General features: G+C 55.0%; 7 protein-coding genes across 7 annotated transcripts; 4 read left to right on the top strand and 3 right to left on the bottom strand.

Moving 5' to 3' along the window:
- Window positions 1-858: 858 nt before the first annotated feature.
- On the bottom strand, window positions 859-3,465 carry LMH87_009191 (uncharacterized protein; the record flags this gene model as incomplete). Its single annotated transcript, XM_056202482.1, has 3 exons — window positions 859-2,251; window positions 2,451-2,516; window positions 2,570-3,465. The coding sequence occupies 3 exons, from the start codon at window positions 3,463-3,465 to the stop codon at window positions 859-861; spliced, it is 2,355 nt and encodes a 784-aa protein (XP_056057042.1).
- Window positions 3,466-4,046: 581 nt separating this feature from the next.
- Window positions 4,047-5,327, bottom strand: LMH87_009190 (uncharacterized protein; the record flags this gene model as incomplete). Its single annotated transcript, XM_056202481.1, has 1 exon — window positions 4,047-5,327. The coding sequence occupies one exon, from the start codon at window positions 5,325-5,327 to the stop codon at window positions 4,047-4,049; it is 1,281 nt and encodes a 426-aa protein (XP_056057041.1).
- Window positions 5,328-6,165: 838 nt separating this feature from the next.
- LMH87_009189 (uncharacterized protein) lies at window positions 6,166-6,984 on the top strand (the record flags this gene model as incomplete). Its single annotated transcript, XM_056202480.1, has 2 exons — window positions 6,166-6,462; window positions 6,535-6,984. 2 exons carry the CDS (start codon window positions 6,166-6,168, stop codon window positions 6,982-6,984), a joined length of 747 nt encoding a protein of 248 aa, XP_056057040.1.
- A 70-nt stretch (window positions 6,985-7,054) lies between these two features.
- Window positions 7,055-8,359, bottom strand: LMH87_009188 (uncharacterized protein; the record flags this gene model as incomplete). Its single annotated transcript, XM_056202479.1, has 1 exon — window positions 7,055-8,359. The coding sequence occupies one exon, from the start codon at window positions 8,357-8,359 to the stop codon at window positions 7,055-7,057; it is 1,305 nt and encodes a 434-aa protein (XP_056057039.1).
- Window positions 8,360-8,901: 542 nt separating this feature from the next.
- LMH87_009187 (uncharacterized protein) lies at window positions 8,902-11,230 on the top strand (the record flags this gene model as incomplete). The annotated part of the gene is made up of 2 exons (XM_056202478.1): window positions 8,902-8,911; window positions 8,961-11,230. 2 exons carry the CDS (start codon window positions 8,902-8,904, stop codon window positions 11,228-11,230), a joined length of 2,280 nt encoding a protein of 759 aa, XP_056057038.1.
- Window positions 11,231-12,211: 981 nt separating this feature from the next.
- On the top strand, window positions 12,212-14,202 carry LMH87_009186 (uncharacterized protein; the record flags this gene model as incomplete). Its single annotated transcript, XM_056202477.1, has 8 exons — window positions 12,212-12,333; window positions 12,393-12,469; window positions 12,521-12,606; window positions 12,661-12,708; window positions 12,755-13,129; window positions 13,178-13,332; window positions 13,385-13,982; window positions 14,041-14,202. The coding sequence occupies 8 exons, from the start codon at window positions 12,212-12,214 to the stop codon at window positions 14,200-14,202; spliced, it is 1,623 nt and encodes a 540-aa protein (XP_056057037.1).
- A 4,468-nt stretch (window positions 14,203-18,670) lies between these two features.
- On the top strand, window positions 18,671-20,984 carry LMH87_009185 (uncharacterized protein; the record flags this gene model as incomplete). The annotated part of the gene is made up of 2 exons (XM_056202476.1): window positions 18,671-19,035; window positions 19,139-20,984. 2 exons carry the CDS (start codon window positions 18,671-18,673, stop codon window positions 20,982-20,984), a joined length of 2,211 nt encoding a protein of 736 aa, XP_056057036.1.
- Window positions 20,985-21,531: the final 547 nt, after the last annotated feature.

Here is a 21,531-nt window from a genome sequence, read left to right as displayed (position 1 = left end):
TGTGCTTTGTCTCGGGGGATTACACTTAGTTGGCGCCAGCGCCGGTCCATGGCTTGCGCAAAGAAGAGCCTAGCAAACCCGCCACCACACATACACCTTCTCGAAGAGGGATCGTGCCCGTCATCACGGCGTCCGGAGGCTTTTTCAACGGGCCGTGAATAGATAAGTTGGCATTGGGGCTGTGCAAAGAAAAGCGCAAGACTTTTTCGACTTGCGCCGGTGGTGTCTTGTAGATGCCGGGAGCCGTGGGGTGCCGGCAAGGCTCCGACCGGCCAGCCTCAGCCCGGGGACGCAGCAAGAAGAAGCAGACGATGTGGGCTGTACACAGAGCTCATCATCTCTCGGCACTGTACTCCTGTTTGGCCAAGAGATAAAGTGCTACGCCTCAATCCTGTTTGTTTTTTACGCAATCTGCCCGAGGATGCTGCACAAAAAAGTTTTTTGTCATGCAAGCAAACCGGTTCAGCTCCCTTCCCCACACGCAACATTTAAGCTTGTTCTGTCGAGCCACTAAAACAAGGGGGTCTTTCAACGCAGGTAATTTCAGGTAAATACTAGCTTCAAATTCATTGCGCTGGGAAATTGCACGATTGTGATTTAGATGAAGTAGTCTATCAGTGAGATCCATGGGCTCTTTGGAGGCCTCCCAGCAAGATCAAAAACACCCATGTCCGTGGAGCTGATCGGTGGGAAATTACACAAAAACACGGTTTCATATTTCGGTATCTGTATTTTGTAAAGACGACTTAAAATTTCAACACCATCGCTCCCCTGTATTTCTGCAGATCCATCACATCGCAAGATTAAGTTGCGACATGGTTCAGATTCCCCATGCCAAAAGTCGCCAACGTCGTCACGTCACCTTCTCCCCAAGCCGACATCCCGCACACGCACCATGTCCCCTCGCTCCTCGTCACTCCCGCCACCCAGCAGCCTCTCCTCGCCGACCCCAAAGAACGGCACGACCGCCTCCCTCACCACGCCCCTCCAGAAGCCGGCCACAATATCCGTCAGGTCGCCGCCCGTCTGCTTGAAGTCCGGAAACGCATTCACCTCGAGCAGCCACGCGCAGCCCTCGGCGTCCACCAGGAAATCCAGTCCAAACACCTCAAACGCGTTCGGCAGCGGCTGGAAGTGGACGGGCATGGCGCGCGCCGCGCCCTCGAACAAGTCGCCCGTCACGGCGCAAATCTGCCCAAAGACGGCCTCCTTGGTCCTCTGCGCTATCCCTTCGAGCGCCCAGAAGCGCTGCACTGTGGTTTCGTGCGGTGAGGCTTGCAGACATGTGTTGGTCAGGAAGGACTCAATGTCGTCGGGCGCGTCCCACGGCGCGCGGTAGGGCTTGGCGGCAAAGAGCGCGAGCATGTGCCTGTACACGTAGACCTGCATGCTGCCGGCGCAGAGGACGTAGGTGCGGATGTGGAACTTGTGGCCGCCGTCGGCGAGCAGCAGCGGCGGGTGAATGTACGGTTGGGCGACAAAGTGCCGCAGGTGCGAAGTCGTAATGTAGTCCTTTTCGACATCCTCGCTGCCGCCGCCGCCGCGGGGCGCTTGCTCGTCGTCCGCGTCGTCTTCCTCGTCGTCGGTGTCGGGCTGGTCCTCCTCCCACCCGTCAAAGATGGCCTGCAACTCGTCCATGGTGCTGAAGAGACGGATGCCCTGGCCGCGGTCGCTCATGCCGGGCTTCAGAATCCACCACTGCCTGTCCTGCGGCGGCGCCTCCACGCCCAGCGCATCGTTGCGAGCAAGGCTCTCGCGAAGATCAAATGCTTCAACGAGGGCGTCGTCCAAAAACTCGGCATAGTCGACCTCGAACGCCTCGCTGCGCTGCACGTGCGTCTTGAGCACCGACTCTGGCCTCTTGGCCACCCAGTGCTCGACCGTCGTGGAGAGGTAGTGCTTGCGGATCAGCGCCTTGCGGATCATGTAGCTGTTGATGAGGTACGACCGGGGGCTGGCCGCGGCATGATCAAAGTCGAGAGCCTCGTAGGGCATAATCTGTAGAGCGCGCGCATTGGGCGTTGGAAGCGCGCGTGACGCTGAAAACGTGCCGTCGTCCGTCACAGCCACGGCAGTGACTAGGTCTACCAGGTCATCTGGCAGCAGTGACTTGAGCGCCGACACAATCAGAGGTTGTACATATTCGTCGTCGTAAGCCACAAATGCTTGAATCTTGTCGGGAGCGGTGCTATCTTGCAGTTTCCGTCTCACGGCCAATACGTTGCTTTCTTCCCGCACAGCAGGCTCTGAACTATAGAGAGAAGTATTGGTGAGAATTGCGTCTATAGATGGAACGTATAATTTACATGCCACTGAAATGTATGCACGCCGTCCGCCGTCTTTATCTATTCCTACTGACCCAGGAAGATCTAGACTTCAAACTCAAAGGAAACAAGCACCAATAAAGCACATTACAATCGTAGAGGTGTAAAACACAATTGGTTACTCACAAGTTCAACTCCTGTAGACCGTTTCCTACATCTGCTTGCGCAAAGTTAGCCTTGAGAGGTGTAACACTAATCCTAATGTTAGCAGTGAAGCATCGAAACATCAAAACAACAAAGCATACCTTGTGTGTCCTTCTTTGACCACCCATCCGTCAGAGCCAGGCCCAGCCTCCTCGACGCTAGTATAGACGTCGGTGAACCTCGGCGCCCATTTGAAGTGCTTATGCTTATGTCCTGTGCCGCTAGTATTCTTGGCCGGAGTCGCAGACGAGTTTCCCTCGCGGATGCTGGCCTCTGCCTCGACGGGGTCCACGGCGCTCGGGTCGTCAATCTCCTCGAAGCAGCCGCCGGCCTGCCAGTAGTTTTGCAGCATCTTGGTGAGATAGGTCTTGCGCGTGTCCACGGCCTCGACGAGCGGCACGTTGACGCTGTACAGGTCCACGCTGCCGCCGGCCGGCCATTGCTTGTACAGGCCGTCGATGACCTTGATACCCTGCCGGCACGCAGCGTCGATGATGACCGGGTCGTGGTTGCGGGAGAAGAAGGCAAAGCTGACGGCAATCGCCTTGACCTTGCAGACGGCCGCCTCGAGCGCGCCGCCGAGCGTGCCCGAGCTCAGCGCGAAGATGGCCGTCGTGTTGCGGCCGTAGTTGGGCCCGCTGACGACGAGGTCGACAGGGCCCTTGCTGTGGAAGAAGTGGTTCAGGCCAATCTGAACGCACGAGGCCGGCGTGCCGTCCACCAGGATCCATTCCTCGTCGCCCTCGCCCGACGTGTCGGGCAGCGCATTCGTGGTGCCCTCGGTGTCGTCGCCGTAGATGTTGGCTGACGGGCGAAAGTACAGCGGCTTCAGCGTCTGGCCAATCATGTGCGCCTTGCCGATCCAGGAGCGCTGCGTGTTGGGCAGGCAGACCGAGACATCGTGGCCGGCTTCTTTAAGGTGCTTCACAAAGGCGTGGATGTAGGGCGACGCCTTGCTCGAGGGCGGGCCATCGTCGTTGGTGACCAGGATGTGCATGGCGGCGCGGTGTCTCAATTGGGACGGTTTATATCACAAACAGTTGAAACAAAATGCTGACCCGAACTTGACAGCTTCTTGCGGCAGCTGTAAACTTGCTGGCAAAAGAGGTAATCGGCAGAAGCTCGTGATGGAGGGGCTACTTTTTAACCCGCAGAAAACCAGGCGCCGATACGGGAGGCCGAGGTGGGGCAGTAAAGCAAGTGACGACCTGATGAGCTGTTTGCTGGTGGGTGAGGTTTTCACTTGGGTCAAGGATCAATAAATCCTCAAGAAAAAAAAAGATTGATTGTTGCGAGAAGATGCATTTCTCAGTTGATCAGTCTACAACGTAAAGTAAAACAGGTACTTAAACAAAATGTACTCCCTCCGGACGCCCCAATATCCCGATGCGTTTCGCTTTCTCTCCACCGCTGGGTTTTCTTAACTAGGTAACAAACAGACTTGTGAAAAAAATGAAGAATTTGCAGAAAAGAAGAAAGAGTGGCTGAGCGGCATAGATGTGTATGCGGCAGCATGAATCATTAAAAAAAGTAATTCTCGTGATACAAAACGACAGGCTTTTCGTCACGGCCAGTCGTCTAAGCGCGAGTGCGCTTGGCGGGAGTCGAGGCGAGGCCCTCGCCAGCTCTCTTGGTGGGTGTCGCCTTGTGCTCCTTTGTGCGTGGCCATGCGTCGAACAGGCTGGCCTGACGCTTGGGATTCTTGATCGGCATTTCTTCGCCCGAGAGCTTGTTGGTTGATCTGGTCGTTCTTCTGGTTTCGGGCGGAGATACAGGCGCGTATCTCGGGGCCTCTGGCGTTTTGGCAGTCTCCTTGTGGCTCTTGACAGGTGTTTGGGGGATCGGGCCAGCGATGCGTTCCTTGACTTCATCCTCGACATCAGTGGCGGCCTCCTCATCTTCCATGTCCATCTCGGATTGTTCTGCCTGCTTGGGAGGGAAGAGCAGTCGTGGCTTGACGGAAGATCGGGTAAGGGGCCGAGCAAGGCGAGTTTCCTGGTCCATTTCCTCTTCAGTCTCGTCGGCAAACCTACGCCAGAACTTCTTGCCGCGGAAAACGTAAACCATGCCGTCTTCGCGGTGAGTAGCGTCCTCCAGCGACTGAGAGCCCTCACCGGGAATCACAACCTTTCTACGGCTGCGACGTGGGCTGGTCTCAGTCTCTTGCTTGGCAGGGCCGGTATAAAACGGGTTGTCGTCGCTGGTGTCAATTTCAGGAATCGAGTCCTTGGTATCCGTGAAGATCTCAATGGGCTCATCGTCCCGGTCGGCGGTAAAGCTATCCATCCCGATGCCAGAATATGACTTGGGCTTTCGTCTCAACGCCGAATCGTCGCCAGGGAACAGGTTGCGGGCAAAGGAGGAAATTTCAGCGGCTGTCTTCTTGTTGGCAGGTTTTGAAGGGGTTTTTGAAGGTGTAGGAAGCATGCCGCCGGAGCGAGAGGAGGCGGCGCGAACAGAAGAAGTCACTGGGTTGCTGGTAGGCGGAAGATCGAAAGGGCCGAGAGCGGCGGCGGCGTTTGCAATGTTCTGAGCAGTAAGTGAGCCGGAAACACTGCGACCGCTGCTGTCGGCAGGAGGCTGGCGCTTCTTGCGGGGCGAGGGGACTGGAGAGACCATGGCGGCGTTGCTTTGGTTGTTGGCTCGTCTGGCACCGCGAGGTGAGGCAAGAGGCCGTTGGCGAGACGTGGGAGGTGACGGTGTGCGGTTGCGCTGAGTCGAGCTTCGCGTGGAACGACTGGGTTTGGGGTAGGGTAAATAGTCGTCTTGGTATCCGTAGCGCGGCGCTGACGGGACCAGCATTTCCTCTGCCGGCGGCGGCGGCGACGGGGTTCTGGCGGCCATCCTGGAAGCCATCATATGTTGTGTCACTGTGAGCGCAATTGCTGCACAAGCTGTGGGGCGTGGCTGCGAGACGAGAGAACGGACGAGATGAGCTACTCGCGCAACTGTCTTTTGGGTAGAATCACCGGCTCCGGACGAGGGTCGATAGACACAAAGACAGCTAACAAGCAATAATAGCAGAAAAAGCGGTAAGAGGATAAATAACGCAGGTAGAATGCCCAGGACTAATGATAGCTGCAATTTATGTGATGGGAATCAAGGATGAATTGAGCTGTAGTCGTGGTAAAATACCATAAACACTGTTTTGGTAATGTGATGCAGGGTAGAAAAGGTGTTGCAAAATCGTGGGAGCAGGAGGTTGATGTTCTAGTGCGGCGACACAAGGAGGAGGCTGGGGCACAGGCATGGATACGTGGGTGCCAGACCAGCCCCCCTTCAGTGCGTCTGAGCCTGGCCCCACTCTATCGAAAAAAAGCTGCACAACGGCCACCCACGACGCGTCCTCTGAGGTAGGACGCGTTATTCTCGTGTCGCAAGGGCGTCTGGTCCATTAAAGTGGTCTTATTGGCGCGGTGCGGGTTCTGTTCACAGTCTGAGTGGTCATTCTATTTACAGTGGTCGAGCGACCCTTGAGTGTGGCTGTGGCCGCCTACCGTGACCTGCAGAGACCCAAGGCTGCCCGCTGCAGCCGTTTGCACGCCCAGAGCTTGCACACCCTAGTAAGAGGTACCTTACCTTACTGGCAGTGGTACACAGATGCACAGCAGCAGCCTCCACCATCTCAAAGCCTCTCCACCACGGTTTCGTCGCACATCCCCCTCACGTCGCACCACCCTCCATCCAGCCCTTGCCCATGTTTGTTGATATTCTTGTTGTTGATTCCCGTATTGTCCAATCCAACCACCCTAAGCCAGCCATCATGGCCGACGACTCAGAGTATACCGAATCCGACATTTGGGCGTCCCCCCAGCACACGCGACCGCCGAAAACACCCAAGACGCCAAAGACGCCCAGGACCCCGCGCACGCCAGCGTCTGAAGGCCCCGATCGCGATGCGCTGCTGCGCAAGGAGCTCGAGGGCGTCAAAAATGTCAACGAGGCTATAGAAGGCCTCATTGGCACCCTGGAGCAAGCTGCGGGTAACATGGATGTATGTCCAGACTCATTTCGCATGCCGTCATGTCATCAAACGCTTTCAATTGCTAATGCACCCGGCATCTAGGTCGTGACGCAAACTGTAAACAACGCGTCGACTCTTCTTAACACATGGACCCGAATTCTCTCCCAAACAGAACACAACCAGCGCCTGATCCTCGATCCCAGATGGAAAGGTACCACAGAAGACCTCGCCGAACAGGAAGCTGAAGCTCTCCAGCGGCAGCAAGAGGCCGAGCGCAGGGCGCGCGAGGAAGAACAGCGCCGCGAGGAGCTGCGCCGCCGTAGAGAAGAGGAAGAAACAAAACGCAGGCTGGCTCCCGGCGCTCGACCCATCCGCGGAACATCAAGCTCACGCGGGACAGCATCTCGTGCGCGGGCAAGAGCAGGATCGCGCATCGGCGCTGGTTCCAGCTACTCATCACAAAATACGTCGAGCTCCAGCAGTCGTGGAACCTCAGCCATAGGGCGAGGTGTAGGAACTGCGAGAAGCACACGGTCACGAGGAACAAGATAGACATGCTGAAAGGAAGCACTTCATGATCATATTACACTTATTACAATAGATACCCATGCCCCCGGGGCCATTATTTTTTCGTGAAAAACGCACTGAGCTTCTTCATTCCCGTCGTGTTGACCTTTTTCAAGTCTCTTACGCCTCGGCTTTCAGTCGCCTTGCGCTTCTTATCCTCCTCCATCTTCCTCTTCTTTTCCAGCCGTGCTTCGTCCTCCTCCTCATCTCGCACGCGTTTTCTCGAAAAGTCGCCAGTCGGGCGAGTCGCCATGGTCTCCTTGCGTAGCTTCTCGAGCTCGGTCATGTATGCGTCAAGCGGCTCAAAGTCCGTCTTGCATGCCGCGTTGTTGCTGAGCGATTGCTTCAGCTGTTCGGCGATAGTCTGTGGGATGTAGCTGGCACAGATGAAATTAAATGCGACACGAAGGCGCTGCAGCTGGACGACTTCGGGCGACGCCGTCATGGCGGTCGTCACGGCGACATCGTCTTCTGAAAACGAGGACGCCGCGGTAGAAGGTTGTGAAACCGCGCTCAAGGTCGAACCGTCAGTTGCGGCACTGGATTGAGACTCCGCGGACTCCGTCTTTGGTGTGGAAGCTCCAGACTCTGCACCTTCGAGGGTCGCAGCGACACCCGCGGCCGGGCCAGCGACGCTGCTCAAACTGCGCAGCAGGATGGGCGCCTCTAGAGCCTTCTGCACAAACTTCTCCTCGACACTGGCAGGCAACCCTCCCGAAGCGAGACGCGTAGCCTTGGAAAGTATTACAGAGAACAGCTTCTCCTCGCTAACCCGGAACATGGACTCGTCTCCGGCGTCCACAGTATCGCATATCGCAGCCAGTCTGGATTCCAAGAGCGCCTTCGTCTTCGGCCATCGCGCAATTTCCCACAAATTTGACGACTTTTCCGGCAGCTTGTCAACGTAGTCTTCGAAGGAGAGAAATAGGCGTTTCTGCTCTGTTGAGGGCCTGGTTGCCTTGGCATCTATTAATGCAGGGAGTAGTAGAAACAGAGGGTCGGCATGCGTCGCCACAAACAGATCTGCGCTGGCAGCCGTCTCTGCGCTGTCAATTCTGCTCTGCTTCTCCTTGTCGGTGTTGACGGATGCAATAAGCCAGCTGCGTGGCGCCGTCTTCGGAGCTGCGACTTTCGTGAATTCGTAGAGGCCCGTCTCAGGACAGACTAGATATCGCGACGGCAGTCCACTTCGGGGGTGTGGGAGGGAGACGATTCGTGCGTCTGCTGTGGCTGAACGGGGCAGGATAAAAAGCTTGGAAGGCTCTCCTGTTTTCGACGACACGGCGTATTTCGACTTTGAGCCTGGGGCGTCTTTGGGGGCGTCGGCCGCGGCAGGTTTCGAGGATCGCGTGCCTCTCATAGTGGCAGCTTCGGGGTGGGTGTCCAATACTGTATCCAATAAATCAAGCCCTGTGAAGCGTAAATGTAGTCCAAAAAGTAAATCGTACGAGCAAGAAAGGCAAACGACGCGAATTGCGGAAAAGCTGGGATGATGGATCGTAGCGTAGATGCTTGTGCAGCCCCAATTGCGCCGACCTTTAATAGCCAGAACGCGCTTTACGCGTCCCCAGACATGCGGCCAACTAGGCACAGCGGAGCCGGGCGCAGCAAACGAAAATCAGCGCCAGAACAAGTAGCGATGGCGCTAAGCCTGTTTCTCACCGTCTGTCGTTTCACCTCCATACATCTTGCCTCTTTCGCGCCCTTAGTTTTTTTCTTCCGCGATTTACATTTACAGCATCATCAAGGTCATCGGCGGTAGCGACCAGATGCACAAGTGTTGGTCGGATCTACCTGGCTGTCTTCTTGTGTTGCGCGCCCATCTTGACTAGTTGTGCCGCGCAGCCCACATGCAGGCCTGACATCAAACACCCTTGCCAGGGCACACCGGCGCCGAACAAAATGGCTCCAGGTATGTGTACTACCTCCTGTCTTTTCGACCTGATACTAACCCAGCGCAGGCGGCAAAGAACCGGGACAGCAATGGCCTCCGCGATCCCCACACGAAGCGCTTCTTAGCACCCCCAAAGGCCGGGAACGATACCGCGAAATGCTACAAACCTCTCCGACCCCTTCGCCCTCTCGTGGCAGTCGCCTCTATTCGAGCCCTTCAAGTTCTGCCGGTATTGGACTGGGAATTCGAGGCGCTAGCGACGACGAAGACGAAGATGACGAGGAGACTCTGCAGCTTAAGCTACAGGAAATACAAGCAAAGCTGCGACTCAAGAAACTGCAAAATGCAAGAGGAAAAACAGATGCCGGGAGTAGTAGCGGCGGGAGAACTGCGCTATCAGCCTCGCCTTCCATCTTGGACCGCCGACAAATACCCAAGAGCCCGGCACGCAATCAAAACGCCATCCAGGTCCCCGCATCGCCAGTCCGAAAGCTTCAAGCCCCGCAACTACAGACATCGCCTAGTCGGGTGCTCTTGGGTATTGACAAGGGCTTGACGGCCAAAGACATTTCCCTGAAGCGGGCTCCAAGCCATAAACGTCTGCACAGTGCAGTGGGTTCGCGATCAGGTGTTGGCTCGCTCGCAACCTCGTCGTCAGAAGCTCCGCAAGCAAGCAGTTTCAATGAGCGCCTCACAGGGCTACGAACGGAGGAGGCATTCCGCAAGGAGCGCCAAGCGAGGATCCGAAGCGTCCGGTCCAATGCCTTTGGGATTGGAAGGGACGAGATGGATGTTTACAAAAAGGATGCTGTAGAGATCCCAGATGTCCCGTTGGCACCACCTACGTTTTCCAGAGACCAAGTTCTAGGGACCAAGAAATCGACAGGTGAATTTTTGACAAGAAGCCGCACAGCGCCCTCTGGCAAACTTACATACGGCGCTACCGACGAACAGGTGAATAATGCCAGCGCAACCTCTTCCCTAGCTCCTACGTCCGAAGAGGAGCAGCCGTCGTATGAGCTGTACTCTAACTTTCACCTCTCTCGGCGAATTCTCCCACACAACGTCCTCACTCGTGGCGTTTCTGGCAAGAAAGCATACAACATCAAAGACTTGTTGCGTGCTGTCAAAGCACCTGACTTTAGTCTGCCCGATATCGAACAAGATGTTGTCGTGTTTGGTATTCTGGCGAAGAAATCGGAGCCTCGCTCACATAAGCCAGGAACAGGCAAGAATAAGGACGAGGACAGAGGCAAATATATGATCATGACCCTAGTGGACCTTGGTTTTGAGGTTGATCTATTTCTATTCAACAGCGGTTTTGAACGATTCTGGAAACTAAGCGAAGGCACTGTTATTGCCATCCTGAACCCGAACATTATGCCACCTCCGCCGGGCAGGCACGATACGGGGCGTTTTAGTCTTGTCATTAATTCCGATGAGGACACCATTTTGGAAATTGGAATTGCTCGTGATTTGGGATTCTGCAAATCTGTCAAGAAAGACGGCAACCCCTGTGGTTCGTGGGTCAACAAAAAGCGAACAGAATTTTGCGAGTATCACTCAAACGAAGCGGTCAAGAAGCAGAAGTCTTCACGAATAGAGATGAACACCAGTGGCTTCGGAGGCCACAACCGCGGTGGAAGATCGGGACACGGAGGTGGCCGATGGCAGCCAAGGAAAGACGCCAACAATAATTTTGATCGCGAGACACAGACGCATTGGTTTGCGGCGCGCTCAATGAGTTCAGCGGACTTGATTGATGGGAAAGACATTAGTCTCGGAGACCGGAAAGAACGCGCTGAATTTTTGAAGCGGAACCTGGAGGCGAAAGAAAAGGAGAGAGAAATCATGAACAAGCTGGGGCAAGTAGGAAGCGCTGCCGGACGAGAATACATGAAATTTGCAGGAGCCAAGGCTACGACAAACTCCCAGGCAGGTGGAAGCCAAGCCTCAGGAGCCGGGCCTAGCGCAGCAGACTCTGCGTCAGATGCATCTACGCTGGATCTGTTGCGAGGGGGAGCTGATCGACAGATTCATTTGAGCCCAGTGAAGCGGAAACGCATGGGCAGCTCGCAGTCCAGCGTCGTGACCACTGGTAGCAACAGGTCATCGGCGGCATATGGCTGGGGCAGTGACCTGAGGGAGAAGCTGACGAGCATGAAGACAGCTGGTTCCGGGGAGCCGAAAAAGTCGCGCTCGCCAGTCCGTAAGAAGACGCGCTTTGTCACGGAAAAGGGCGTTCGTGAGGCTGGGAGAGAGAGCCTGGGTATGGATCTATCTACCAGACAGATTGCCATGGAGGATGACGATGATGAGTTGGAGATTATCCACTGATTGGGACGTGGACAGCTGTGCGACCTTGGCGTATCGCGAAAGGACGGGTCAAGGCATCAGGGCACTTTTTTTTCTTTCTTTCGCGGAAATAGCATACCGGCATCGTTGGAGTACTGTTTTAACATTTGTTTGGCGCCCGAAAGGCCTGGCATTTCTTGTAGGATATTTTACGAATAATGCAATTACACGGAGCGGTTACATCTGCTACACACGGCATCGGCCGGCTGAGCCATTATGCAAGGCAACTGCACGTACCTGCATCCAAAGGGCGGTCAGCTTGTGCCGCTCTGCCGATTTTTGGAAGTAAACATGTTCGTATCAAGAAATGAGACGCGTTGCACAGCAGTAGCTGGTGCATGCACGACATCAGGCATGGCCACGAGGTTAGAAGTCCCAAGATATGTTTATTGTATGCTTGGTTGTTACGCAACATATGCTGAAGATTACGACATTCAGAATTTGAGTCGAGTCTCGGAAGGGAAACGCGCAGACGCAAGTACTTGAAGAAAATAATAGGGCATCTTGAGCTGATAATTCTTTTGAGATCATTTGCATGCTTTGAAGCGATACTTGCGTATCTCGGCCCTCCGAGTTTGCGCCTGCCTACCTAGCTAGGTACGCACGCCGCCCGAATCGGCCGGCGATCATCTGCCGGTTACCAGGCGGCATTTCAGCGCATGCAGTGACATGGCCGTGGCGGAGGAAATCCTCCCAGAAAAAGCTTGGTATTGCTCTGCGCAATGACGCACAGAACTTTCGTGCGGCCGGCAGGCGGTGGCTCTGTTGGTTACACGTCACAAGCGGCAGGAGCTGGAGCCCATTTATACTCAGAAGTCAGTCAGAAAGTTGTCACTTTGCAAATTCACCATTTTCTTGTTTCGAACCAATCATCTTCAAACCAGCACATCTCATATCTGTATTTCTTTTGCAATCATGATACCTCATTATCAATTATTCATTGCTGCTGCAGTATTGCTATTGATGCAGGTCACCACGACCGCTGCGGCTGTCGTCGTGACCGGAGTCAAAGTCGACGCCAAAGCGCCATCAGTGCCGCCCAGACGGAGCATTGTCGACCTTCATTCGAACGGAGGAGCTCAATGGTAAGCTTTGAAAGCACTTCTGACTTGTCTGCCGGTCAGAATCTAAAATTGGCTTGTAGGGATTTGTACATCCAAGCACTCGGAGCTATGCAGGCCGCAAATCTAACGGACCCTGAATCCTGGTTTCAGGTCTCCGGTACGTTGAATATTCCCACGACGATATATAAATCCTCACACCACAGCGTAGGAATACATGGAATGCCGTATATCGAGTACGATCACACGGGGGGGCCACAGAACACCGGCTCCTGGCAAGGCTACTGCCCGCATTCAGTAAGCGAACGTGAATCGAAGACAAACTCTGCAACCTGTGCTGACCCTACCTAGGAGGCACTATTTCTCCCGTGGCACAGAGCATACTCGGCATTATTTGAGGTGCGTACCGAATGGATTCAGTGATGAGTGTACTGACAAGTGACAGCAAACACTGGCTAGCCACGCCAAGAGAATTGCTATGACATATCCTGAAGAGCACCGCGCGCGATATATTGAGGCTGCTGATACCCTAAGATCGCCGTACTGGGATTGGGCTGCTGATGTAGCTGTACCGGAAGCTACAGTACCTCAAGCTTTGAACATCAATGTCGCAGTGAATGGGAAACTAGAAGCAAAGGATGTCGAAAATCCACTTCACACTTTCAAGTTTCCCCAAGCAGCGCTGGAAGGAGAGTTCGGAGAGTTCGGCGAATTCAATCACGAACAAAAGAAACAAATGTATCGGTGTAACGGACCGGATGAGAGCTATCCGGGGACACCCAACGAAAAACTCAAGACACAAAATTACAAAGGCATACTGGTATGTAGCCTATTATAGTCGGTTGACAACAAATCTGACAATAATCAGTACGATGCGTTCACCAGATCGGCAGACTTTCACCAGTTTTCGAGCACGGCAAGCCCGGGACCAAGCTTGGAAGCTGCCCATGGGGGCATTCATTGGGATGCGGCTTGTGGAGGACAGTTTCTGAGCTTTCAGTATACAGGTTTTGATCCTTTATTGTAAGTGATATAGCTGCTGCGCGGAGCAGAGAACTTGCTGACAGATTTTTAGTACGTTGCATCACAACAACGTCGATCGCTTGTGGGCGTATTGGCAGGCTTTGCACCCAGATCAAGAGCTGTTCAGTGGCGATTATCTCGGGGGAGACCGATGGGCGACGTCGAGAAACACGACCATTACCACGAATTCACCGCTGCAACCATTCCGACGAGACAGAACCGAGTTTCATACATCAGAAACTGTTCTATCCATCCATGAGTTTGGATACTCGTATCATGGTTTGGAGACCAGGGACAGCACATCCGATCAAAGGCGGGAAGAAGTGACGCGCATTGTGAATGGTCTGCAACCGCCATTTGCAATGAAGAAGGGACGCCGAGCAAGTCGCCAGCCCGATCGGCCGCGCGACATGCTGACCAGGTACTTTGCGCATGTCTCTGTAGAGCTATCAGAGGTGGAACGTCCAAGTTCAATTGAAGTATCGATGAATGGAACCTACGTCGGCAATTTAGCATTGATGTCCATGCCTGATTGTGGAGTTGTCTATGGCGAGATCCGCCTGGACTCTGTGTGCAGCACTCTGCGCGGCAAAAGCACTCGCGTCATCCTGGAGACCCTGGAGTCTTGGCTACAAGTTGAGATTATCAAAGTGAGTCGTCTTGGCACTATGACACTGGAAAGTCGTGGTGTACTAATGGGCGATTTAGGCCGACGGGTCGAAGCTGTCCCTTGCCGCCGTCCCGAGCCTGAAAGTCGAAATTGAGCAGGTTCAGGTGGCAGTGCCACGATCGGACATTGAGCTTCCGGAATACTCAGCCTCCAGATTTTTTGGTATCAAAGTGGCGAACCGATCATACCAGGAAAGCTGATGAGGCCGGCAAGCCCGCCTAGTCGTTGGCAGTGGGGATGAGGCTGTCGATGATTTCGCGTTAGGGCCAACTTTAGCTGGTGGCGTCACGGCCAATGTTAAGCTTATTAAGTTAGTCGGCTAGGCAGGAAGCCAACGGGGGCCGATGAATGAATGTGTAAGCTAGACTCGGAACATAAATATCTTTTCAAAGAATATTTTTTTACAATTCTAAACGGGGTGAATTGTCGGTTGTAAGTCAGAGTGTCTGTGGCGAGACGTGGCAAAAGGTAGTAAAGGAATGGATGATTCGACGCAAAGAGAGTGCGGCATGAGCGGGCACCTCCGATGGGTCAGGAGGGTCATGTTCGGAGGCGCCGCGACGATATTAACCACAAGGGGGCGGATGGGAACTGTGGCGTGTGTGCAGTAAGGCAAGAAGGCGGCGGAAGGATTGGTGGCCTTGACAAGTGGCCAAAGTTTCAGTGCCGCAGCGGGTTGGAAAGGGATCACATGTTTCTAACAGCAACAGGCCAATTGATTGACAAAACTGATGAAGCTGACACTTGAGGTCCACGCGATCGAGCAGCTCGCGGTGGAAGGAGACGAAGTTGCCTTGTGGTCCCCGGCTGTCGGTGTCTCATCCACCCGTCTCTGTCATCGGGCTAATAAACACGATGGGCGGCACGTTGGCTGGCAGAAATTTATCGCAGCTCACAGCTCAGGTGATTGCAATACCGGTATATTGGAGAGTAAACTCTACACTGGCTGTCAGTCTTGCAAAAAGAGGAAGCAAATGTGTACTTTGGATGGAAGGTCGGCAGTTCCCGGTGCCTGTCCCCAAAATTGCCGTCGAAAGCATATGTACATGCGCAAGGTTATATTAGGTGATATTCATCACGTAAAAGTCGGCTCAGTTTATGTATCCGCTTGTGTAAGAGATTGAGGAAGGGGCTTGTGCCACTGGCAGTACAAGAACAGGCGGCTCTGCGGATCCTCTCGGCTGTTGAAAGAGATGATCTCCAAGGGTATCGGTGTCTCTGATGGAGTAAAGGCAGAGTCTCGTAATTGACGAGACGGGCATCGACCGTGACCAGGGCTCGTCCACGTGGTGTTCCGGAAGATGGACAGCCGGAATGGGGAGTTGCTAGCAGTAGTTCGTCAAGTGGTGACTTGAGGGGCAAGCTCGTTTCCAGAAGAGAGAGCGAACCATGAGTGGAAAAAGAGTGAGGATCCGTCCGAGCGGCCTGGTAATTTTAGGTAAGAGTATCATCGGCGCGCACCGAAGAGCTGTGACTACGTGGGGGCGGGGGGAGAGGGTTTCCGTGTACAGCTCGGAACCGGATGAGCAAGCCCACACCTTTCTTTTAATTGCTTTGTTATATATTGCGCTCTTACGTACTGGTAGGACGCGGAGATCGGTCGCGGTAGGGCTGCCTCTCTGAGCCATGTGCCTTTTTTCGATTTGGTAATGCCTTGCTAGGAAAGGACCAATGACTTGCGATGGGGCGTTGCTCTCGAGGATTCGAGAGTGGGGGAGCCCGGATTCTGGGGCTGCTTTGCTTTTTGTATAATTTACCGAGCTTGCAGGACCAGATGCCTATTCTGTGTTCCATTCGCCGATGCTAACCCGAATTGAATCTGGGGCCAGTAAACTAAATTAAGTAAACTAGTTTGGGTGCTATTCTTGGATACTGGATACATTGAGATTAGGCAGGGCACATGTGGGGGAGGATATTACATGTAAGCCGGCTCTTTGTTCTGGGAGGTGAGATGCGGCAGCCCCAGATGAGGTGGGAGATCCATTGATGAGATGGAAAAAGGGAAGAGGAAACACTGGTAGATGAGGGCCGGAAACCCGTCGAGTGGAGCGCATCATTGAGAAAGTCTTGGATGGTGGTCTTGTGGCGGACAAGGTCCGTTGGGGAAGGGCAGAAGAGTGAATGCACCCCACAAAGGCCGGCTGGCTGCAGAGGAAATCCGGGGAGATGGATAGATAGGGATTAAAAGACGAAAGAAGAAATAGCTCCGTGCATCTGTGGTTTCTAGAAGAGCTAGACTAAGCTGCTAGAAACAATCGTTGGCTAATAATGCCAGAGGTAGCCGGCACTGGCCGACGGACCGACAATGCTGTAGCCAAGCCGGGCTTCTTTCCATGCAAATGATAAATTAAGTTTAGGAGAGAAAAGCGAGCTGACTTGGCAGGCCATTCATATCAATAATACTGACAAACGTAAACCGAGGGCTGCTTGCAGCTGCATGTCATTGTACGTAATGATTCGACGGCACGGCTACGGCCGGGGGTTGCTGTCGGGCCATGTCACCTATTACTGGACTGGGCGCCCTGTTTGCTGCACTGCAAGCACTGGATGGGATCCGGCGTTTTGCGGGGGGACAGGCCCGAACGGAATCGACAGACGGGAATTGCTAGCGTCTCATTCAATAAAAACGGCAAGAGTCTTACTTGATGTGGTAAAAAGAAGGGAACATGAAGAGAATATATTATTAATTGTCATCATGAGGCTGCCTGGGCTGATAAAAGACAGAGCCGCGACTGGATGTAGATAAGGAACCTGGCTTGGTCGTTGTGGGGGCTAGCCTGCAGGCCATTTTTAGCGCAGCAGGGGGGAACATGGTGATGGGTGACAGACATGGGGGGGCATTTGGGCGTGTTGGGTTAGAATTTAGTGCCAAGTTACAGGTACCTTACTGTTATTACTCTTGTCTGCTCAATGGGAGGAAACGCCAAAATTGGGCAGTGATGTCAGTGGGAGGAGGCGACGTTAGACACTGCTGTCAGTCTAGCGGGCTACAGCGCCCAGCGCCCTGTGAGATGCACCCCAAATCAGGCAACTGGCCATGGCCGGCTGCAGTAGCGGGAGCCGTAGCCAAAATAACCCTCAATGGCGTGAAACTTGTCCCTGGGAAGAAGGTCATGCTCAATGTAAAGGTAGCTTCCAACTTGGCTTACCAAGCGGGACATTTTTGCTGGCGTCGCTTTGCTCGCACACACATACACACACATGTGTCCTGGAGAGACAGCCATGACATGTTTGCCAAGACGGCAGCTCATCGAGCTGCAGTCTGCAGAATGGCACCCCAGCCGCTGTGGCGCCACACGTACTAAGCCACTTTTACATTTTTGTCTCGGGGACCAGAGTCTCTCCAACAGACAGTCAAACAGACATTCATCATCAGCTCCGTCGACCAGGACAACACATCGTACGCACACCCCAACCGACATTGAAGCACAACGACAGAGAGAATCCAGTACGGACAGTTTCACCCTCCAGCGGCCACCAGTCGTCGACTCGACGGGCAATGACCATCCATCCCGCGCACCGCGCTACTCCACCAAGAAAGAAAAAAACGCTCCAAATGGCTCCAAATGGCTCCAAATGCCTGCCTGTCGCTCCTCATCCACCACCACTGCAGCCGGCCCTTCTTTTCTACCTACATTTTTAATTCCGCTTCTCCTAACCCCAAACAGGGCAAGGATTGCCTCCGCGCCCTCGGCAGCGACTAGACGGGAAAGAAAAAACGCTCTGTTATTTCTATATTCATCCACACTAATTTTAGCCTGACACCTACTAATCCCAGCCGTCTGTCTCTCCCCCACCCATCTACGTGCAGCCACTGGACAGGGAGACACCGACAGGCTTGATGGCCGCCCGATGAATCAAGTTTTTCTGTTGCCATTGTCCTGTCATTATTGAAACTCGGTACTGGTACACCACTTGCTCCCTCGTCTGGGGAAAGTAAGCACATGCCACGGCGCTATATCGGCATCAACGCCCGAATCAGGCCTGCTGCTGCCCCAGTCCACAAGCCACCCATTCATCTTATACTACCAGTACTGCTACTCTGCACACACACCACCACCCCATTGGTTTTTGCCTCTTTTCTCATCTTCGAGTTACTCATCCTGCATTCCTCTCTTCCTTCTTCACCACGTACGAGGCCACTTGACCACTTTTCGCGACCAGTCACTTTTCCTCAACTCGCTGCCTCGTATGCTCTTCAACAGCATCGCATGCTCAACGCTCTAGCACAAAACAAATATACGCACGCAATACCTAACTCACCCATTGGTGCTCTCCCGCTGTAAATCGCAGTTCCTGTGTGTCAATGCCTCTAGGTCCTTTGTCGCTGCAACATCTCACCACGGGCCACTGCACCCGTCGAGCACATCTCTGCCGCAGCGTCTCTCGCTCCGGCTTTTTGAAGTTTGTGCCCAAGAACAATCCGATCCCCAACCGTTAGAGAGACTCCCAGGAGAGTCTTCAAGCTTTCAGTGCCCGGTTGCCAGGTTCTTGGTGAGAGCTCTCAGCCACCGGTACTAGCGAGAGGTGCCTCGTCCGACAAGCCACCTTGATTCAGCTCACCACACGCCAGTCCTGGTGACATAGTCGCACGACCAGCGCCAGCCAAGACCACTTTCAACAACAACCGACCTGCCTGTCCAGCTGGCTTTGCCCTCCATGTTGATCATGGCTTCTGGCAATCCAAATAAGCCGTCCGCGCCCATCAACATCCATAACCAACGGATACCGTCCGCCCAGGCCACAGCGTCCGTGAGCCACCGCGCGTACCAGAACCGCTTCGAGGTCGGCCCGCCCAGCCTGCAGGACAGATCAGGCTTTGAGGCCATAGCGGAAGCTTCGTCGTCATCGGCTGGCATGAGCTGCCAGGCATGTCAGCAGCTGGGCTTTCGCTGCGTCACCAGGGAAGATAGCGACGGCTGCACGCCCTGCCTCGACGCCGGCGCCGAGTGCTCGCTGATCGCGCTGAGCCCGCAGTCGCGCAAGAGAAAGCTGCACGCTGAGCCGTTTGGCGAAAGTACCGTCAAAAGAGGGTAAGTCGACTCACGCGACCCGAATGCGGCTATAGCGGGACTTTTACGCCTTTCCAGGCGATTCCCGGTGGCATCTGCACAGTAACTGACCTTTTTTGTCTAGATTTTCCACGTCGGATCTGCACTCCAGACGGCATCCCAACAACAGATTTGTGAACAACGCCACCAGCGCCAGTCTTCTCGAAGACTTTGCCAACGTAGGCGGCCCGACAAGTCTCGGCCGCACACTAGGTCTGCAGCTCGACCGCCACAGCCAGTACATTGGACACACGACCGACTTTGAGCCTTCGCTGCTCAACCTATCCGATCATGACCCCGAGAACGAGAGCACGACGTCGCGCGGCGCGCTTCGCAAAGTCAGCCCGGGCCACAGCTTCCTCCTCGTCCCGGACAGCGCTACGCGCGGCTACGCGCAGCAGCAGTCGGACATTCGGGCCGTTGAGGGGCTCGTCGCGCCGCATGGGCGGACGCTGATTGACCTCTTCTTCCAGCGGGTGCACCCGGCGTTTCCCATCGTGCAGAAGCACGTATTTCTCGAAAAGTACGAGCGCGACTACCATGAGTTCACGCCGCCGCTACTAGCCACCGTGTATCTGTTGGCCATCAACTGGTGGGACCACAGCCCGTTGCTAGCCGACCAGTCGAAACCTGACACGGATGCGCTGGAGCGGCTTGTCCGCAGCAGCCTCGCCGATGCCATGGGCCGCCCGAAGCTGTCGACAGTCGAGGCCGCGTTGCTGCTCGCGCAGATGCCAGGCAGCTCGCAGTGGGCATCGACGGCGCAGCTCGTCGCTGTCGCGCAGGAACTCGGCCTGCACCTCGACTGCTCGGGGTGGGATATTCCACCGTGGGAGAAGGGTATGCGTAAGCGCCTCTCCTGGGGCGTCTACATGCAGGACAAATGGGGCGCCCTCGTCCACGGTCGTCCCTCGCACATTACTCCCTCCAACTGGGCCGTCCGCCCGCTGACGGTGCACGACTTTCCGGACGTCGACTGGGACGAGGGCAACGCGGCGCAAAAGGAGGATGCCGAGACGGGGCAGGTCATCTTCATGCGCTTTGTCCAGCTTACCGGCATCCTGACCGAGATCCTCGACACATTTTACACGCTCGCCGCCATGCACAAGGTGGAGAGCGCCGGCGCCCAGGGTGCCCAGATGGTGCTCGCGCAGGCCAAGCCCATCCAGCTCAAGCTCAAGGAGTGGTACGCCGACCTGCCGGCCTGCGTGCGCCTCGAGTCGCTGTCCTCGTCTGGCGGGGCTGGACGCGGCGCGCCGCCCCCCCCCTCGAGCGTCGGCTACCTGCACCTGGCGTACTTTGCCGCCGAGATCTCGTTGCACCGACGCATCATCAGCGCGCTGAGCGCCTCGCCCACGACCGTCGACCCGTACCTGGAGCATATTTGTCGGAGCGCGGCCAAGGCGCGCCTGATCTCGAGCATGGACTTTGTCAACCGGCTGTCGCCCGGCCACCTGCACTCGTTTTGGTACTTTGCGTCCAAGACGAGCTTCGCGCTCATCGGCACGTTTGGGTCGCTGCTGTGGGCGACGAGCCCCGGCCGCGAGGAGGCCGACTGGTACCGCCGGCGCCTCGCCGAGTACCGCTGGACGCTGTCAGTCAGCGCCAAGCCGGGGCAGCAGGGGCGGTACCTGACGGGCTTCGCGATGGACATGCTCGACTCGTCGACGGGCCTGCTGCTGCGGCAGCTGCCGGAGAAGCCGTCGATGAGCCGGTGCGCGAGCGCCGCGCTGGACTTTGCGGGCCGCTCGCTGCCGAGCTCATTTTCGGGCCTTGGGAGTGGGGGGTTTTCACTACAGGGCAGCTTCAGTAATTTGGGGAGTACGTTGGATAGGAGCAGCCCGCACAGCTTGGAGAGCGAGGACGACAGCGGCAGCGATGGGGAAGAGGATGATGACTTGGAGGAGGACGACTTCAATACGCCCATGTGAGGAGGGGCTGGGCATGTGGCGGGATCTATACTTGACATGACGAGATGTAATGCATTATGAATACCCATTTGATTTCTGGATCGCAGTATTTCGAATCTGCGCGACTTGTTTGACAGTGCTGTACATCAAAGTAGGATGGTCGTACGTGGCAGCTAAAACGACGCCGACCTGTTTTATCAGGCCATGGATGCGATGTGTAAATGCGCAATGAACCCCAGAGTTGAATCTCTTCAAGAGAGTTCCACCGATACTCAGTGCCAATGTAGCATGTTTTTGATACTACACATGTGTGCATCTTGCTTCAGCGGCCCCAGAACTGACCATGGATATCTCGCGTACGATACCTGCCGGCTTGATACTATGCGGTATACCTAAGAGAACAGCGACTCCGGCGAGCGTTATGAATTGCATGTTGAAATGATGACTGAATGGTCGGCCAGCTATGTGTGTCTAGTGGGAAGTGAGCAGCCAAGTGGTTATACACGATAAGTATCAGAATGGTGAGGAAATGGCGGCAGGAGACAAGGCGGAATAGCCTTTCTATACA

This window comes from Akanthomyces muscarius (assembly GCF_028009165.1).
Source record: "Akanthomyces muscarius strain Ve6 chromosome Unknown contig_18, whole genome shotgun sequence".
Lineage (NCBI taxonomy): Eukaryota > Fungi > Ascomycota > Sordariomycetes > Hypocreales > Cordycipitaceae > Akanthomyces > Akanthomyces muscarius.
This window is presented reverse-complemented; position numbering and strand designations above follow the sequence as displayed.